At 31.4% G+C, this 17,974-nt stretch overlaps 1 protein-coding gene across 5 annotated transcripts in view; it reads right to left on the bottom strand.

Annotated features, from left to right (window-relative positions):
- The window catches only part of LOC114341323 (protein polybromo-1), a gene marked incomplete at its 3' end in the record, with an annotated part of 193,079 nt that overhangs the window by 91,979 nt on the left and 83,126 nt on the right, over positions 1-17,974 (bottom strand). For all 5 annotated transcript variants that reach the window (XM_050657981.1, XM_050657977.1, XM_050657978.1 and 2 more), the window contains 2 exon segments: positions 3,983-4,489; positions 16,292-16,617. In XM_050657981.1, coding sequence (XP_050513938.1) covers positions 3,983-4,489; positions 16,292-16,617 — 833 coding nt within the window.

Here is a 17,974-nt window from a genome sequence, read left to right as displayed (position 1 = left end):
ATACAGGGTATCCAAACAATTTTAATTAAATTAATTATTTAATTAATAATTCAAAAATATTTGTTGGACACCCTGTATAAATAACGATCTTAATGTTTAAAGTACTGTATAGAGAATTGAATAACCTTTCAAATGAGCTAGCACACGACCCCTATTCTCATTAAAAAAAAATAGTCGATTACGTCATCATGCCCAGATGGATGACGTCACTAGTACGATATATATGTCAAAAAATCATAATTAAAAATCGAATAACTTTTACATTTTACATTTTTTTTCTAATTCTGTAAATAAAGCAGTTTACAAGGGGGTCAAAATATAGTGAATAACCCTGTACATTCATTGGGGCCGACCGACCGGCTCTGTCCCGTCATACAGCTGACCGACTATAATACCTTTAATTTATATTCAATTTAGAATGTGTGTACTGATTTTCAGCCTTAGTAAATGGATTTAATTACCTTCGTAGGAAAGCAACTTTGATACCCTCTCAGTAACCCCTGTTCTACGTTTCGCTTGACCGACCGCAGTATGTTTCTCTACACAATCACAGTAATCTACTGTGAAAAATTTAGCTTTAGTAAATTGAAAGAGATTTTTCAGCGCTGCCTCTCCGTCTATAAAACACAATCCTTAGAATTTTTAAATAAAGGTATGGCTATTTGCCTAAAATATCAACGCTAAGTAAGTCATCATCATCATCAGTAGCTCGACAACCCTTTTTGGGTCCTGGCTTGTTCTAGGATTTTCCGCCATTCTGTTCCTTGCTTTGTTCTTCCAGTGGGTAATCTCAAGTGTTTTCAGATCTGGTTCCACTTGTTCCATGTATCTAAGTTTGGGTCTTCCCTTTAACCTTCTCCCTACTGGTGTTTGCTTCATTATATGTTTTGGTGTTTCGGTCTCCAACATTCGTTCAACATGGCCCATCCAGCGCAGACGTCCGATCTTTATGGATGTTATGACGTCGGGTTCGTTGTATGCTGCGTATAGTTCAAAATTATATCTTCTGCGCCATACGTCATTTTCTGAGGATTTTCCTTCAAACATACATAATAAGTTCTCATCGCTTTTCAACAGTGTCCATGTCTCTGATCCATATATAAGGACCGGTTTTATCAGGGTTTTGTATATTTTGCATTTGGTTTTTCTCGTGATGTTAGATTTTAGATGTTTAATTAGTCCAACTGACTTTTCCAAGGCCTTTGACAGAGTAAATCATGAACTCCTGATTCAAAAGCTTAGCTCCTATGGCATAAGTGGACCTTTGTTGCAGTGGTTACAGAGTTATTTAACCGAAAGATTTCAACAAGTTCGAGTAAACCACTTTTACTCACAAACCTTTCCAGTTAAGTCAGGTGTACCACAGGGGTCCCATTTGGGTCCATTACTCTTTAATATATTTATTAATGATATTACCAACTGTTTTCACGATTGTAACGCCTTGCTATTTGCTGATGACTTGAAGTGCTTTAAAGTTATAAAAAATCATTATGATGCTGCCATATTGCAATCAGAACTGAATAACCTCTCTGCATGGTGTTCACTTAACGGTATGAACCTTAATTCAATCAAATGTCATGTAATTAACTTTAACCGTACTCACCACCCAATATTATCAAACTATTACATTGATGGCCAATTGCTCAACACTGTTAATAGAATCAAGGACTTGGGGATTACACTGGAAAACTCTCTTTGTTTCAATACTCACATCATCAATGTCATTCAAACATCTATGAAAATGCTGGGTTTTGTAAAAAGAACAACTCGTGATTTTACAAACATATCCAGTATTAGAGTTCTTTACTTCTCTTTGGTCAGGTCTCACCTTGAGTATTGTTCTTCAGTGTGGTCCCCACACTACTTGGTCTACATTAGGAAACTTGAACAAGTCCAAAATAGTTTCTTCCGTTACATTGCTTTTAAGCTTCATACCTATCAAGATTACGCTGTATGGCAGCATCAACTGCAGGTCCCTTCTCTTGCAAGCAGGAGAAAACAAAGGGACCTTTTGCTATTATTCAAGATCTTAAATGGTATATGCAGTTGTTCTCAAATACTTAATAAGATCGCACTGTTTGTACCACCTCGCACCACTAGACAAGTGCGAACATTTTATGTACCATTCCACAGGTTTAATTATTCACTTTTTTCATTCGTACCCAGAGTCTTGAATTTAGCAAACTCCCTTTGCAATTTACAACTGTTCGACAACTCCATCAGTCGTTTTAAAAGAAATTTAGATGGGATCAATATTTGAGTGAAGCGTCTGTAATTTGTTAACTTGGTTTTGTAATTTGTTAACTTGGTTTTATGATATTATTTCATAGTACATATTTACTTCTAATATTATATTTATATTTCTGTATGTCTGTTTTTTATATTATATTATGTTATTGTTTTTTTTTCTGTACACTATGTATTTTTGTAGAATTGGGCTTGCCCGTAAAATAAAAAAAAAAATAAATAAATAGTCCATTATGTTTTATTAGCAATATTTATTCTTCTCTTAACTTCTTCGCTGACATTGTTATCTGCGGTAACTAGTGAACCTAGATATGTAAAAAATTTTACGCTTTCGATGTTATAGTCTCCTATTGTCAGATTCTGTAGGTTTCTTTGGCCTGTCGATTTGCTGGCCTTCATGTATTTGGTTTTTATTTCATTAATATTTAGGCCACTGTTTTGTGCCGCTCTTTTTATCGCATTAAATGCTTCTATCATTTCTCTTTTGCTTCTAGCTATGATATCAACATCATCTGTAAATGCCAATATTTGTACACTTTTTGTTATTATTGTTCCTCTGGTGTTGACTTTTGACTCTCTAAGTGTTACTTTTACTATATCAATGAGTTGAGTTGGAATATTAAACTCTTTCAGTGCGTGGATCAGAAATTCTCGATGGATACTATCATAGGCACTATCAAAATCAATGAAGAGATGATGTGTGTCTATATTAAATTCACTAGTCTTTTTCAAGATTTGCCTCAAGACGAAGATCTGATCTATTGTGGACTTCTGCCTGCAGAAACCACATTGATATCCCCCAACTATTTGTTCCGCATATGGTCTCAATCGCTCATACACAATATTTGACAGTATTTTATATGCCACAGTCAGTAGCGTTATTGCCAGTAGTTTTTACATTCAAGCTGATCTCCCTTTTTATGTAGTGGAATAATTACTCCGGTATTCCAGTCTTGTGGCAGTTGTTTATTATTCCATATGTTCACTATTAGTTTGTGTATCGCATTCAATAGGGAGTCTCCGCCTTCTTTTATTAATTCTGCGCTAATATTGTCTAATCCAGGTGACTTGTTGTTTTTCAGTCTGGTAAATGCTTCTTGCATTTCAGCTACTGAAGGGGGTTGTTTCTCTGGTATCCGTTTGATCCAGTATAATTCCATCGTATAGTGGATCTCCGTTTTGTTCAAATTTTTCTTTGAAGAATTCAGTCCATCTTTGTAGTATTTCACTCTGTCGAGTTACTATATCTCCTTCTTTGTCTCTGCACATCATTGTTCTTGGTTTAAATTCTTTTCTGCGTTAAGTTTTTGGTAGAATTTTTTGGTTTCTGTTGGTTTATTTAATTCTTCATTTTCTTGGAGTTCTTTTTCTATATGTTCTCTTTTTTTTCTGCGATGTATTTTCTTCTCTTCCCTCCTTAGCAATCTATATTCCTCCTCTGCCTGTCTTGTTCTATGTCGTTGTTGTAATCGTTGATATGCATTATTATTTCTCTCTGTTATGTTACGACACTCTTCGTCGAACCACTTCCCTTCAGTTGATTTGACCTTTTTTTGTAGACCCAAGGTCTCTTTGGCAGCGTCTTGTATGATGTTTTTACATGCTTCCCATTCTCTGTTTCCAAGTATGCTAAGTAAGTCACCCTCCACCAAATATAACCGCCTAAAAACTTCCCATTACATTCAATTATGGCTTAATCTTACATAAACACAATATTGCATATATAAAAACTTACTTTTTTCCATCAACTTCGTCATGTTCTGGTAGATCCGCCATGGAATCAGAATAACACCTGCCATCATCGTCTTGATAATTATATACATTAGTAAATAGATTAAGAAAAATATCTTGTATGGCAGCTTCGACATCTGGCACGGTATTCTCATCTTCAGTGAGTTGCAACTTCGTCTGGAATAGAAACCTCTGAAGAACTAAAGCATCTTTGTAAATCTGCGAGTCAGGTTCGTTAAATTTGCAGGCATTGTCAAATAATAAGACGAAGTCCGCAAAAAGCTCATTGAGGCTCTCGTACTCGTTCAAACGAATTTTATGTGATATTTTCTCCATGTCCATGGGGTTGGTAATAACTTCGTAGTAATCTGGATACTCGTTCTTCGAGGGTAGTTTCATGAAGGCCTGTGATATCTGTCGGGCATCTTTCGGATCACGGTAGTATCTGATAGCTTCGAAGAAAGTCTTTAAGGTTTTTTCTAGAGGTGAAAGTATCCGCCTTGGTTTGTATCTAAAAAATAATGCGTTTTTGAGTTCACACGAATTTCAACTGTAATAAATCACAAAAAATTAACTGTACTTTGAAAATGTATTCAATTAAATAAGTATGGTAATGTGTATTTGGTGACAGAAACGATAGGAGTAAACGTCTAGGTCCACTTCTGTATCGCATTAATTTGACAACGACTACCTGACAGACAGGCTTCAGGTTGTCAAAGTCAAGAACTGTCTTTCTGAAGAGATTTTGGTTAAGTCTGGCATCCCACTGGGTGGTCATTTATCGACTATTCTTTTTATTTGTTTCATAAATGACATTTTAGAAATCTTTGAAAATTGTGTTATTTTGTTGTATGCTGATGATTTGAAAATTTTTATAATTATTAAGGATGTTAGAGGCTGTGTAAAAATGCAAAAAGATGTAAACAATTTCCCACAATGGTGTACAAAGAATGACCTTTCACTTAATATCGATAAATGTAAAATAATGCGCTTTTTTAGAAACTCACAATCTATCTGTTTTAATTACTCTATAAATAATATATTACTGGAACCAACAAACACTTTCAAAGATTTAGGTGTATTTTTTGATCCCACTTTATGTTTCAAAAATCACTATAATTTTATTTGTGATAAAGCTTTTAAATTACCTGGATTTTTGAAAAGAACCTTGTCAGAATTCAATAATGTGGATTGTTTTAAAAGTGTGTATTGTTCTATGGTTAGATCAGTTCTGGAATATTCCAGCACTATTTGGTCTCCTTTATATAAATGTCATATTGAAAGCATTGAGAAACTTCAGAAAAAATTTCTACGCTTTGTAGGCTATAAATTAGGGATTTCTTCAGAAGATATAGTGTATTGTGACATTTTAAAATTGCTTAATATACCAACATTAAAAAATCGTCGATTTGGTTTTTCTTTTCAAGATTGTAAACGGAATGATAGATTCGCCTCAAATTTTGCAAACAATATGTCGTAGAGTTCCTCAAAGGTGCACAAGATCTAAGGACGTTTTTCACTTAGAATTCCAACAAACAAACTATTGTCTAAATAGACCTATAAGACGAATGTGTCAATCTGGAAATGGTTTAGATGTAGACTTTTCTAGCTCTCTGAATAGTTTTCGAAAAAAGCTGAAAAAATCTTTTTAAAATACAATGTAGGCTGTCACTGTAAACTGTCATTTAGATAATTGATGGATTCGACCGTTACTTGATGGAAGTTCATTTTATCTAATAATAAAACACTGAAAACGTTTGTTTTCTATACTTCCACAGAATTTATTATAACTAAGTGACTACAGCTGTTTCGGCAGAGTGCCTTTCTCAAGTGATATAGTTTACAATGTGTTTGCCTTTTTAAGTCTTCAACTGAAGAGGTTGAGGAGTGGGGAGCTGTTTGTCTCGAGTTGGTCATTCAGAATTATATCTGTATTTTTCAGTTTATTAATTTCCATAGATTCTAAAAAAGATAGCTTAAGGCCTTTATTTTGAATATGCAGAATTTGAAACTCTTCATTGAAAGAATGATTATGATCTAGAAGGTGAAGTGCGTATGTAGAAGTGTCTGTTTTTCTATTGTTGAATGCCCTTTTGTGTTCTGCTATCCGTTTGTCAAAAGTTCTGCCAGTTTGACAGATGTACGTTTTCGGACAGTCACCACACGTTAGTTTGTACACACCACTCTGTAGTTGCTTTCTCTTTCGGCTTTTATTGTTCTTAAATATATTAAGACTAACTAAACTAATATATTTATAACTACCAACTCGAGACAAACAGCTCCCCACTCCTCAACCTCTTCAGTTGAAGACTTAAAAAGGCAAACACATTGTAAACTATATCACTTGAGAAAGGCACTCTGCCGAAACAGCTGTAGTCACTTAGTTATAATAAATTCTGTGGAAGTATAGAAAACATACGTTTTCAGTGTTTTATTATTAGATGTCATTTAGATATTTATTCTATTCATTTGTCTTGTGTAAATTATTGTATGTAACTATTATTGAGTTCTAAAACTGTTAATATGATATGAATTATTTAATGATTGTATTTATTGTAATTGGTATTCGCGGTGTGCAAGTACTTGGAAGGGAAACGAGAAACGACCGTGCGCGAGTCGCGGAGTAATATTGCAACTATCTTAAATAATTCATATTGTCAATTGAAATTGTCAAATTGACGTATATTTCATACCTTCTGTCATTGAAGCAGAAAATTATATATTGCTCCACAATATTTATATGATATGCAATTATTAATAAAGGTAAATTTAATTAATTATATTTTGCTTGCAGTACTGCATTTTAATAACTAATTTTATTTACTACATACAATTGTTTGCGTTTTGATAACATAACCTGAAACTTATTTTTTCTTCTTATTCTTTTTTTGGGCTATGGCCTTGACAATTATCCAGTAACCAGAACTAATATAATTGGACAATATAATTAAAAGTGCGAATAAAGTTGCAGAGCGCAGAAATAGGGGTCACTTTGCCGAACTTGCACGGTCCCAATAACCGTTAACAAACTATTTATTTATTTAAATGAGTATGGTAGTGTGTATTTGGTGACAGAAACGATAAGAGTAAACAGCTAGGTCCACTTCTGTATCACATTAATTTGACAAGGACCGCCAAAATAGGAAACTTGCATAAAATTTTAAATTCGAAAAATATGCTATAAATCACAACAGACCATAATTTAAAACATATATCGAAGAAAAAAAGTTGTTTTATCTTTCGTTTGCCCCCTAAAGACGATTAAAATTGAGAGAAAATTCAAATTATAGCAGGCAGCCCAAAACGCCTCCTCATTGGTAGTGACGTCATATCATTATATGAGTATTTGATGTCCTTGCCATTAATTCATTAGGTTTGACATTCGTTAGGACTATGACACTCAGTTTTATAACTACATATTTTGATATACTGAATTCGCTCAGCCGAAACACAACTGTCTGGCGACGTTGGTAATTTTTTTTGGGGAAGATAGGTTGTTAGATTTGACTGAAAATTACTACACAACCAAACATACCTGCTCATAGCCAATATTATTAACCCCTTAATGTACGCGCTCGACTCAGACACGAGCGTGCCTTATTGGCAATTTTGTACATGCTCGACGCTGACACGAGCGACCAGTAAATTTTAATCTTTCAATTTTTCAAGTGCTTGCAAAGTTGGTATTTGTATAAAAGCGTATAAATATCTAAATAGCGGTAAGATCTTTTCTACATTTCTTCTTGTTCTTTTACATCTATACCTTTTTTTATTGCCAAGACTGTGTTGTCATTGTAAAATGATATTTATCTAATAACTTGCAGTAGGAACCATTGACAATTAATAAACTGAATTTTGTTGAATTGTTAAAAATCTGTTTTTATTCTAAGCGTCAGTGTACTCAACAGCGGTACATAGATAACTTTTTTTTATTGCCCAGCCAGTGTTAAGACATCATAAAATGAGATTTATTTTCTAATAACTTGCAGTCTGAACTATTGACAATAGATACGAATTGAATTTTGTAGAATTTTCAGTATTCTGTTTTTATACAAAGCGTTAGTGCATTTGAAGCAGTCTGAAGTGAATCGTGTTTTTTATTCTTATCTATGTATTTATGCCTTATATATAGAGATTTTATATAGATTATTTGTATATATTATGAAGAAAATATAATTTTTCTATGGATGCTATACAATATGCTACTTCTCTCACTACTTACATACATTCAAAACGAACATTCCCTCAAGCAGTGAGAAAAGTCGGCCATTGCAGTGAGAAATATTTTTGCTCACGGGTTCTCCTACGGTCTTCCATACTATGATCGCCGTTTCCATGGTAACGTGCACAATACAACACAATTAATGTTGCCAAATAAATGTGTTAAACTTACCAGGAATTACCTTTAAAAACTGTTCAAAAATAACTGTTAGTTATGTATAATTTTAAAAAATAAGGTATATAAATTTTAAGAATATTAAATACCTACATGTATGTATTTTATTTCAATATATGCATGTAATATACCTAAAAGCACCTAAATTATTTAATTTTGAAGTTTGAACCCTTGACAAAACTGCATCCATAGAAAAAGTACGGTGTACAAAACATGAGAAAATGACATTTCTCCCTCACTTGATTTGCGGCCCTCGCCTCGTGCCTCGGTTCGTGCCAACAAACTTCTGCGCTCGCGAGAAATACGTCTTTTTTCTCACTTGTACAATATACTATTATTAACCGCCTCATCCCCAGGTAAAGTAAAGGTGCTACGCCAATGAAAATACTTTTTTTCAATTTAATTATACACAAACATACCATTTTCACTTTTAAAAAATTCGATCATTTTTTGACCGAAACTTCAAAATTAATGTGTAGGTACATTAAGGGGTTAATAGTAAGCAGACATAAATAACATAAACCTTACGCCAATCAATAATTATTTATTTACACCATTATAATGTATTGATAACAAATGAGAAAATGATTTACTGTTCAAAATAAAAATATTTTGTAGAAATAAATTCCACAAAATTTTTTGGGTTTAGTATACACTCCCACAATTTTCCAATAATTATTTTTTTAATGAATGATTAAGTTGATTTGAGCAGTTAATACTGTGAGGTAGGAATTTTTGTGCTGTATCTTTCCTATTCCGAATGTGTCAAAATAAATTTCGGCTGAGCGAATTCAGTATAGTTGCTGTTTCTGACTAAAATTTGACTATATTTGACACTCCCACAATTTTCCAATAATTATTTTTTTAATGAATGATTAAGTTGATTTGAGCAGTTAATACTGTGAGGTAGGAATTTTTGTGCTGTATGTTTCCTATTCCGAATGTGTCAAAATAAATTTCGGCTGAGCGAATTAAGTATAGTTGCTGTTTCTGACTAATATTTGAGTAATTGATGGATTCGACCGTTACTTGATGGAAGTTCATTTTATCTCACAATAAAACACTGAAAAACGTTTGTTTTCTATACTTCCAAAATTTATTACAACTATGTTATTACTACAGCTGTTTCGGCAAAGTGCCTTTCTCAAGTGATCACTTGAGAAAGGCACTTTGCCGAAACAGCTGTAGTAATAACATCGTTGTAATAAATTTTGTGGAAGTATAGAAAACAAACGTTTTTCAGTGTTTTATTGTGAGATAATATTTGAGTGTTTTTGTTAAGACATATATAATATTACAATGACATACGATAAATGTCATTATAAAATATAATGATGTGAGGTCACAAGTGTTCGCGCGCTTCTTGGTTCGTTTGAAATGGTTTAAATCCATAAAGATTTTAAATTTGTAGTTCCAAGTTATTAATTATGAGTTTTCGAGGCGTGAAATTTTGGAAATCTCATTTTTAAACAAAACAACATTATTATGTAATAAAAAAAGAATGTGTGTGTACTTTGTACGCACGTAAGAAGTTATACTTACATTATATGGTTTCAACGAAATCAATATACTTTAAACAGTTTATTTATATTTTATTTAAATATTAAACTAACTTTAATACTTACTACTTTCCAAAAATTTTTATTAAAACAATACCAGAAATTAAAAAAAAAATAAAAAAATAAAACACACACAAACACATTGAAAAATGCCACAAAGAAATGATTTCTGAACAATTGGCAAAAATTTTAACTAAATTTTTTGAAAAAAAAAACTATCAAAAATACTTATCATAGAATGTATAAAAAAAAATAAAAATTTGTCTTGGGGATAAAACCCGTGTATATTAGTGTTACTAGGTTTAAAATCAAGGCACGTGAACATTCACCCATTCAGACACACCGGTGATGTGGGAAGACACACAACTTTTTGACGGTTGCTTATTGTCTGAATTTAATGAAATTAGTTTGATTTTTGTGGAATTAAAATACAACAAAACATAGAGTAAGAAAACAATATGAAGATTGGTAGAAATTTTGTTGGTAATCAAATTATGTAAACCGAAGCATTAGGTACCTACTAGGTACATTTTAGATTTTCCAAATAGGTATGTAATTTTTATTGCAATACTAAAACATTTGCAATTAAGTACCTGCTACTTCTAAAAACTATTTAAAAAGTCACTACAATTATAAACTTACTTTTGTCTCTGTCCTCACAATAATAAAAACTAATAAACATTTGTTTACCATAGCCGCCATATTGAACAATGTTTGAGATGTCACTGTAATACCCAATCAGAGCAAACATATAACGTTTCATCTGCGCTTGGCACCAAGAATTTTGATGAATTCGCGCACATATACATTTACCCCCTAAGGCGCCGAAAGAAGTATAACTTTAAAAAAATGTGTAAGTTCCCTATTTTAGACGAAAGATTAGGAACAAACCATTTCCTTGTATTGTAAAAACTACCTGTACAACAACTATACCTTTCCCAATTTATTTTAATGTGTTCATGTAGAATTTGGATATAAACTTACGTGCATAGAAATCGGCTCAATTAAATATTTGGTCATTTTTGATGTCTCATATTTCCTAAACCGATGGCCGATTTAAGTGATTTTTTGAACATGTTTAGCCTGATTCTTTAACAATACCACTGTAATAATATTGTTGCTTAACAGGTAAATTTTCATTGTATACCGGTTGTACCAATCAAACTGTGTTTTTTTCTCAAAGTTCGCATCATCCTGTGGAATATTCTAGCATTTATAAAATACTGAAATTAAAACCCAACTATAGCCTCAGGTTTTCTTAACATTCTGTTTTTTGAATCATTCGTTTATGTTGGATAATAAAAAAGTTAGGTTCTTTAACAACTACACATGTTCTTCATCAATGCACGGTATGTCTACATATGTAAGTGCGAGAAACTTTAAGAGTAAACAGTAGCGATCAACAGGTGGCAACAAAATATAACTTCGGGAGATAGTATCATAAACTTTGGCAACAGTGGTAATCCTTGACATTATCTAAGATTAATATTTTGACAATATCGTAGTCGCGCTAAATGGAAGTAATAGAAAACGATTTTATTATTAATAAATAGATATTTATAAAAAATAAACCAAAATGGGTGAAAATTTTATGTTAAGATAGGTATTTAGAAAGGTATTTGCATGAAATATCTAATAATAAATAATCATTTTTTGTTGTGAAGCGAAACAAATTTCGATTTTCGCATAATTTTCCCACGGTTTTTATTGGACTTTTTCTTGGAAGGTCTTACATTGTTTTTCGTTTGATTTACTTTTTCCATTTTGGTCAACTATTGATAATATTTTTAGAATAAAAAATCCTCTACTCGCATTAGAATTCGAAATGTTTTTACGTAAAATATACTTACCTACCTACATACAACTAAAACTCACAATTAACAACAATCTATTCTTTCAAAGAGGCCAACAACTTATACAACAACAAATATATAATATATTACCTATCAATAAACACTACTTTCCTACGAAACAAGAATAACGAATACTTAAGAGGAACCAGTAGCTATCAACAGGTAGCGAAAACGCGTTCCAAGATTGCGGCTGTAATTTTGAATATTTTTTCGAGATATTTGGCACACGTGTTCGTAATATAATAAAGAATGGCGGTACAGAGCCCAATTTGAAAAATATATTAATATGTGGAAATTACTCTGTAATTAAATACAATATTAAAAAACGAGCCTGTACCGCCATTAAGAAGAACAAAAAAATACACTTTCTTCAAATAAATTTTTTTATCCGATACCTAGATTTTGTGTCATTTTGGAACTACTAAAATTTTTTATTTCATTAGTATGTAGTTCCAAAATGACACAAAATCTAGGCATCGGATAAAAAAGTTTATTTGAAGAAAATGTATTTTTTTTTGTTCTTCTTAATGGCGGTACAGGCTCGTTTTTTTAATATTGTATTTAATTACAGAGTAATTTCCACATATTAATATATTTTTCAAATTGGGCTCTGTACCGCCATTCTTTATTATATTACAAATACGTCTGCCAAATATCTCGATAAATATTCAAAATTACAGCCGCAATCTTGGAACGCGTTTTGGCTAGCTGTTGATCGCTACTGTATCACCTTAAATTAACACATTACTGCACTGAACAGATATCGATAAAGATGACAGAACAGATTAGAGAAAATCTGACGCAGGTTTGTCAAAATGACAGCGATAATTTCTCTATGTTGCCTAATTAGTTATTTAGTTATAATATGTTCGATTTCTTGTTAGAAACAAAAAATTTTAGTAGTTCCAAGATTACACAAAATCTAGGCATGGGATAAAAAAGTTTATTTGAAGAAAATTCGTTTTTTTCTCTTCTTAATGGCGGTACAGGCTCCTTTTTTCAATATTTATTTAGTTATAAAGTAATTTCCACGTACTAACATATCTCTAAAATTGGGCTCTGTACCGCCATTCTTTATTATATTACGAATTAGTGTGCCAAATATCTCGCCAAAATATTCAAAATTAGAGCCGCAATCTTGGAACGCGTTTGTTACTACCTGTTGATCGCTACTGTAGCCTCTTAAGGGATAATTCTGCATGAAAAAATAATGACAGTTGAATTTTTTCTTACAAACTGACGATTTATTTTATTGCTTTAAAACCGGTTGAGATGCCAATGAAATTTGGTGGGTTTTAAGACGTAGTTATTGCACATTTTTTGACATACAATTAAGAAATTAATATTCATTATTCGCGCATACGTGTAATATGACCGATCATATTACCCGTATGCACGCTAATGGTGAATATAAAATTCTTAATTTCATATAAAAAAAATCCCCAATAACTATCTCTTAAAACCTACCAAATGCCATTTGCATATCTCAACTGGTTTTAAAGCAATAAATAAATCGTCAGTTTGTAAGAAAAATTTCGACATCCCGATCTCGGAAACGAAACATTTGCGGACATACGTTTATAAAGCCAACTTTCATTATTTTTTCATGCAGAATTACCCCTTAAAGTTTGTCGCACTTATTTAAAAACACCGTGTATTGATGAAGAGCATGTCTGGTTGTTATAGTACCTAACTTTTTTATTACCCAACATAAACGAATGACTCAAAAAACATAATGTTAAGAAAACCTGAGGCTATCGTTGGGTTGTAATTTCAGTATTTTATAAATGCTAGAATATTCCACAGGGTGATGCGAGCTTTGAGAAAAAAATACAGTTTGACTTGTACACCTGGTATACACTGAAAATTTACCTGTTTAGCAACAATATTATTCCAGTGGTATTTTTAAAGAATCAGGCTATAACATGTTCAAAATAATTACACTTTTATAAAAAAGAACTTTTTTATAATACTTATTCCCGATTTCATCAACGATACCTAAATATTTAAGAATTACCTAAGTGGGTTTGGGTATTTCCTAACTCTAAAACGGATTTCACCATACGACAAGAATTGCCTGAACCGCTTAAGCATTACCTTACGGTAGGATACGGTTTTCGATCTCCCTAAACTTTAGGTATTACTTATCGTTGACAGTCAGGTTATATTTTTACAATTTTGTCTAACGTACTTGTGACGTTTGTCAATAATTTGCTTCTTACCTTAATTTTCTGTTATTCTGTAATATTAGGTATATTAGTTGTAATTTTGTATTTTCTTTTATATTAATAATATAATATGTGTTGGAAAATATAGAAAGTTTTTTTCAAGGTCTATTGACAAAATTTGTAGTCTACCTACTACCTAACAAACTAGTGTTGTGTTTCAAAAACCCATTCATGATATCACTAAAAGTGTGTCATTAAAAATTAATAATAAAAGAACCAATTTTCAACATATTTATTTTAAAATTATTTCATTAACGACAATTCAACTAACTTTAATTTTTCGACATTGTGAAATTTACAACTCTTTTCTTTTCCTCAATTTCGCTGTACATATACAAATAACATACAAAACTTAACAAACCTAATTCACAAATAACTAACTACTAAATAAAATAACTATAACAGTACAAAACTGAAACCAACTTGGCAAACAAACAATAATGAGAAATAATCGAAAAAGTAAGGTAATGTCATTTTATTCTTCTTTTTATTTATCAAAAATAGTTCAAACGTACCCGAATTAATACCTAGGAAAGAATTTCCTAGATAAGCAGTTCTTTTAGTTGTGAAACGCTATTGTTCGTAAGTATTGACTTAGGAAGTTCCTATCGATAAGAATTACTTAATAAGGCAACTGTTTAGATATCGTTGGTGAAATCGGGCATTAAACCCTTTTTTTTTATTTATAGGCAAAAATATAAAATAATTTAACGATAAACGATTTAACGATAACATGCTTAAAATTCCAAAAATTACACTTTAATAAAAAAGTACTTTTTATAATATCACGGTTTTGTTATTGTACATATAGGACACAATATGTTTGGAAAGAATAATAAACTTTTAAAATATAATTTTTTTAGTAGGTGTATTAACTGTTATTTATAATTATGATTCCAAAAATTACACTAGTATAATAGTATATTTTTTATAATACCACGGTTGTTTAAAATGGTATATATAATTTTAAGTATATAAACTTAATTAAGTATATAACCTACTTATTTATTAAAACAATTTAAAAAAGATACGCAACAGCCGGTTCCAACTGGGGACCTCTCGATCTGCAGTCTAATGCCACTGAGGCACAATCAATTTGTAGATATCGATTTATTAACGTACTTTAAAATATCATTGCATTAGTCACATTTTTAAAATAGTTTGAAATTAAAAAAAAAATCGATTTATCCATACAGTGTGATTGGTCAGTGGGGTAAAGCTTTGTAGATCCGTTATAAGTAATAGATAGTAATAAAAGTTAATAACAAAAATTGTAGCCAACTTTGATTACAGATTGATAATCAGTAATCGCAAATTGTAAGTTTTAGACAATTATTCAGTCATGGCTTACTTAAAATTTGGAAAGATTTAGACCCCTAATTATTAATAATTTTGCTCTGAAAAATGATATTATCTCGAAAACTAATAAATTTACACATATGGAATGTTATACAAAAATTATAGTATGGTAATGGTACTTTTCGATAATGATATAAAATACAGGGTGTTCTATTTAAAAGTATGTACTGAGAAAATAATGTACTTGCGTTTTGACTCACCCTGTATTCAATATAAAGACAATTAGCAAAACAACCATTTTCGAAAATTTTGACAATAAATAAAAAATATGACGTCAATAAACCATTGAGCTTGTGCTTGCTTTTATTTATACAGGTAGTTAAACTTGTTACGATTTTCATATAAAATTGGTTATAACTTTGTAAATACCCCGTATAACATACCAAACCTTTATATTTTTGCAATCGAAAAGTTACGAAGATTTCGAATATAAAATAAAATACAGGGTATTCTATTTAAAAAAAAAACATAAGTTTGGTCTGCCACTATGTTATCGAACACACTGTAACATTCTAACTAATTTTGTAATGTGAAGCTCAAAGTTCGCTACAATTTTTGTTATTAAGTTTTATCGCTATACATTACTATAACGGATCTACGGAGCTTCACCCCACTAATTATTAATCGCCCTGTATAATAGCAGTAAACTATTGCATTGTTAGCTAGTTCTAAGCTATCCTGAAAATTTCAAGTGTCTAGGTAGCCTAGAACTATTTTTAAAATTGATTACAAAATTTGCGGAGTCCGTGACACCAACCAAGCCAAGTATATAAAAAGGTTTTAAAATCACTTAAATCAGCCAACAGGTTTAGGAAATATGAGACATTAAAAATGACCAAATTTTTAAGTGGGCCGATTTCTATGCCACGTAAGTTTAGTATCATGCTTTGCGTAAAAGAAAACTATACTTGTACTTACGGCTTTAAAACTATCCTCTCTCGTTTAGGTTTCTCCGGCGTCACATGCACTGGTTTGAACTGAGCTACTTTTTTCAACAGGTACTTCTCCAAATCATTCGCGTCATCGTATATCGGCGAATTCTCTTCGTTGAACTGCCTACAATTGCTGAACATTAATTTGAAGTCATTGACAAGATCCGACACGCCGGCGTATTGTTCCGATTTTATTTTAGACTCTATCTCTAGAAAATCTATAGGTTCAGCTATTACTTCATAATATTCGGGGTAGAGCTTTTTCGAAGGTTTTTCTATAAAGGCTAACATTGGTTTTCTACCATCTTCAGTCTGAAATTACAAATTAACTAAATAAGCAAAATTATAGTAAACAATTAGATTCAATATTAATAATTTCCTTTTTGTGTAGCACTAAATCTAGCAGAAAGTTTTCTGCCATTTCTGTATACAGTAACAGCCACCCTACTAGATACATAGAAGCATTGAGCTATTACAGTCCTGGACCCTTCACTTGTTACAATGTTTATTTTTATGTTTACTGACGTTTCTAACGTCAGAAAATGTATAGAAACTGAATATTAACATAGAAAGTTGACAAATAATCGATCAGCTGTATTTAACGTTTATAGATGTCATTGTGTTAAAGTTATAAAAGTTATAAGGGGCTATCCTAGTGTAAAAGTACGAAATTCATATACTTTTTTGGGAATTTCTAAAATAAAAAGTACTGTACCAATTGTTTTGAAAATTTGCATGAGCATTTACTATAAAAAGAAATACATGTAAAACAATTTTTTTAAAAAATATTGAAAACTAAACGATTTATGCGCCATCTACTGGCATCGTGAAAATATAAACATAGCTCCACTGCTGTAGTGATTAGGACTAATAGAGATCATGAAACATACAGTTTCAAAGTTATTATTGAAATACATGCTATTTTCTATACCATCAACTAGGGGTTTTTTGATCGGATAAAAAATGCCAATTTGGCGGTTTTTTAAACTGAAAATATTTCAGCTAATTAAAAAAATTTTGTTCAACACTTCGTCATTTTTCCAAATTTTAATATTTTTTCAAAAATCCTAGTTGATTGTGAAATAACGTATATTTCAATAATCACTTTGAAATTTTATGTTTCAGGATCTCTATTAGGTCCAATCACTGCAGCAGTGGAGCTATGATTTTATTTTCACGGTGCCAGTAAATGGCGCATAAATCGTTTAATTTTCAATATTTTTTTATGAAAATTGTTTTACGTATGCTTTTTTTTTGTAAAAAATGCCCATGCAAATTTTCAAAACAATTGTTAAGTACTTTTCATTTCTTTGTTGTTATTTAAAAATAATATAAGAGCTATATTTGACTACGGATCAATATTATACAGTGACGCATCACAGTGTCATTTAAATAAAATAGACAAAATCATTAATAAATGCCTTAGACTGTGTATAGGAGCCCTAAGAAGTACACCGATAAATACTCTACAAGTTGAATGCTGTGAAATGCCAATGGATATAAGACGAAAAAAACTTGGCATCATCCTTTTAGTTAGATTGTATGAAAAAAGGCAAGTTTAATTTCCAAAATACATCAACTGTTTTTAGCAGACTTAACAGAAAAATACTGGATAAAAAAGAAAACTCTAAATATAGTAGATTTATATTCAAAAATGACAATATATATG

The sequence above is a fragment of the Diabrotica virgifera genome, chromosome 8, assembly GCF_917563875.1.
Source record: "Diabrotica virgifera virgifera chromosome 8, PGI_DIABVI_V3a".
Lineage (NCBI taxonomy): Eukaryota > Metazoa > Arthropoda > Insecta > Coleoptera > Chrysomelidae > Diabrotica > Diabrotica virgifera.
The sequence above is the reverse complement of the archived record's forward strand: the minus strand, read 5'-3'. Positions and strand labels throughout refer to the sequence as shown.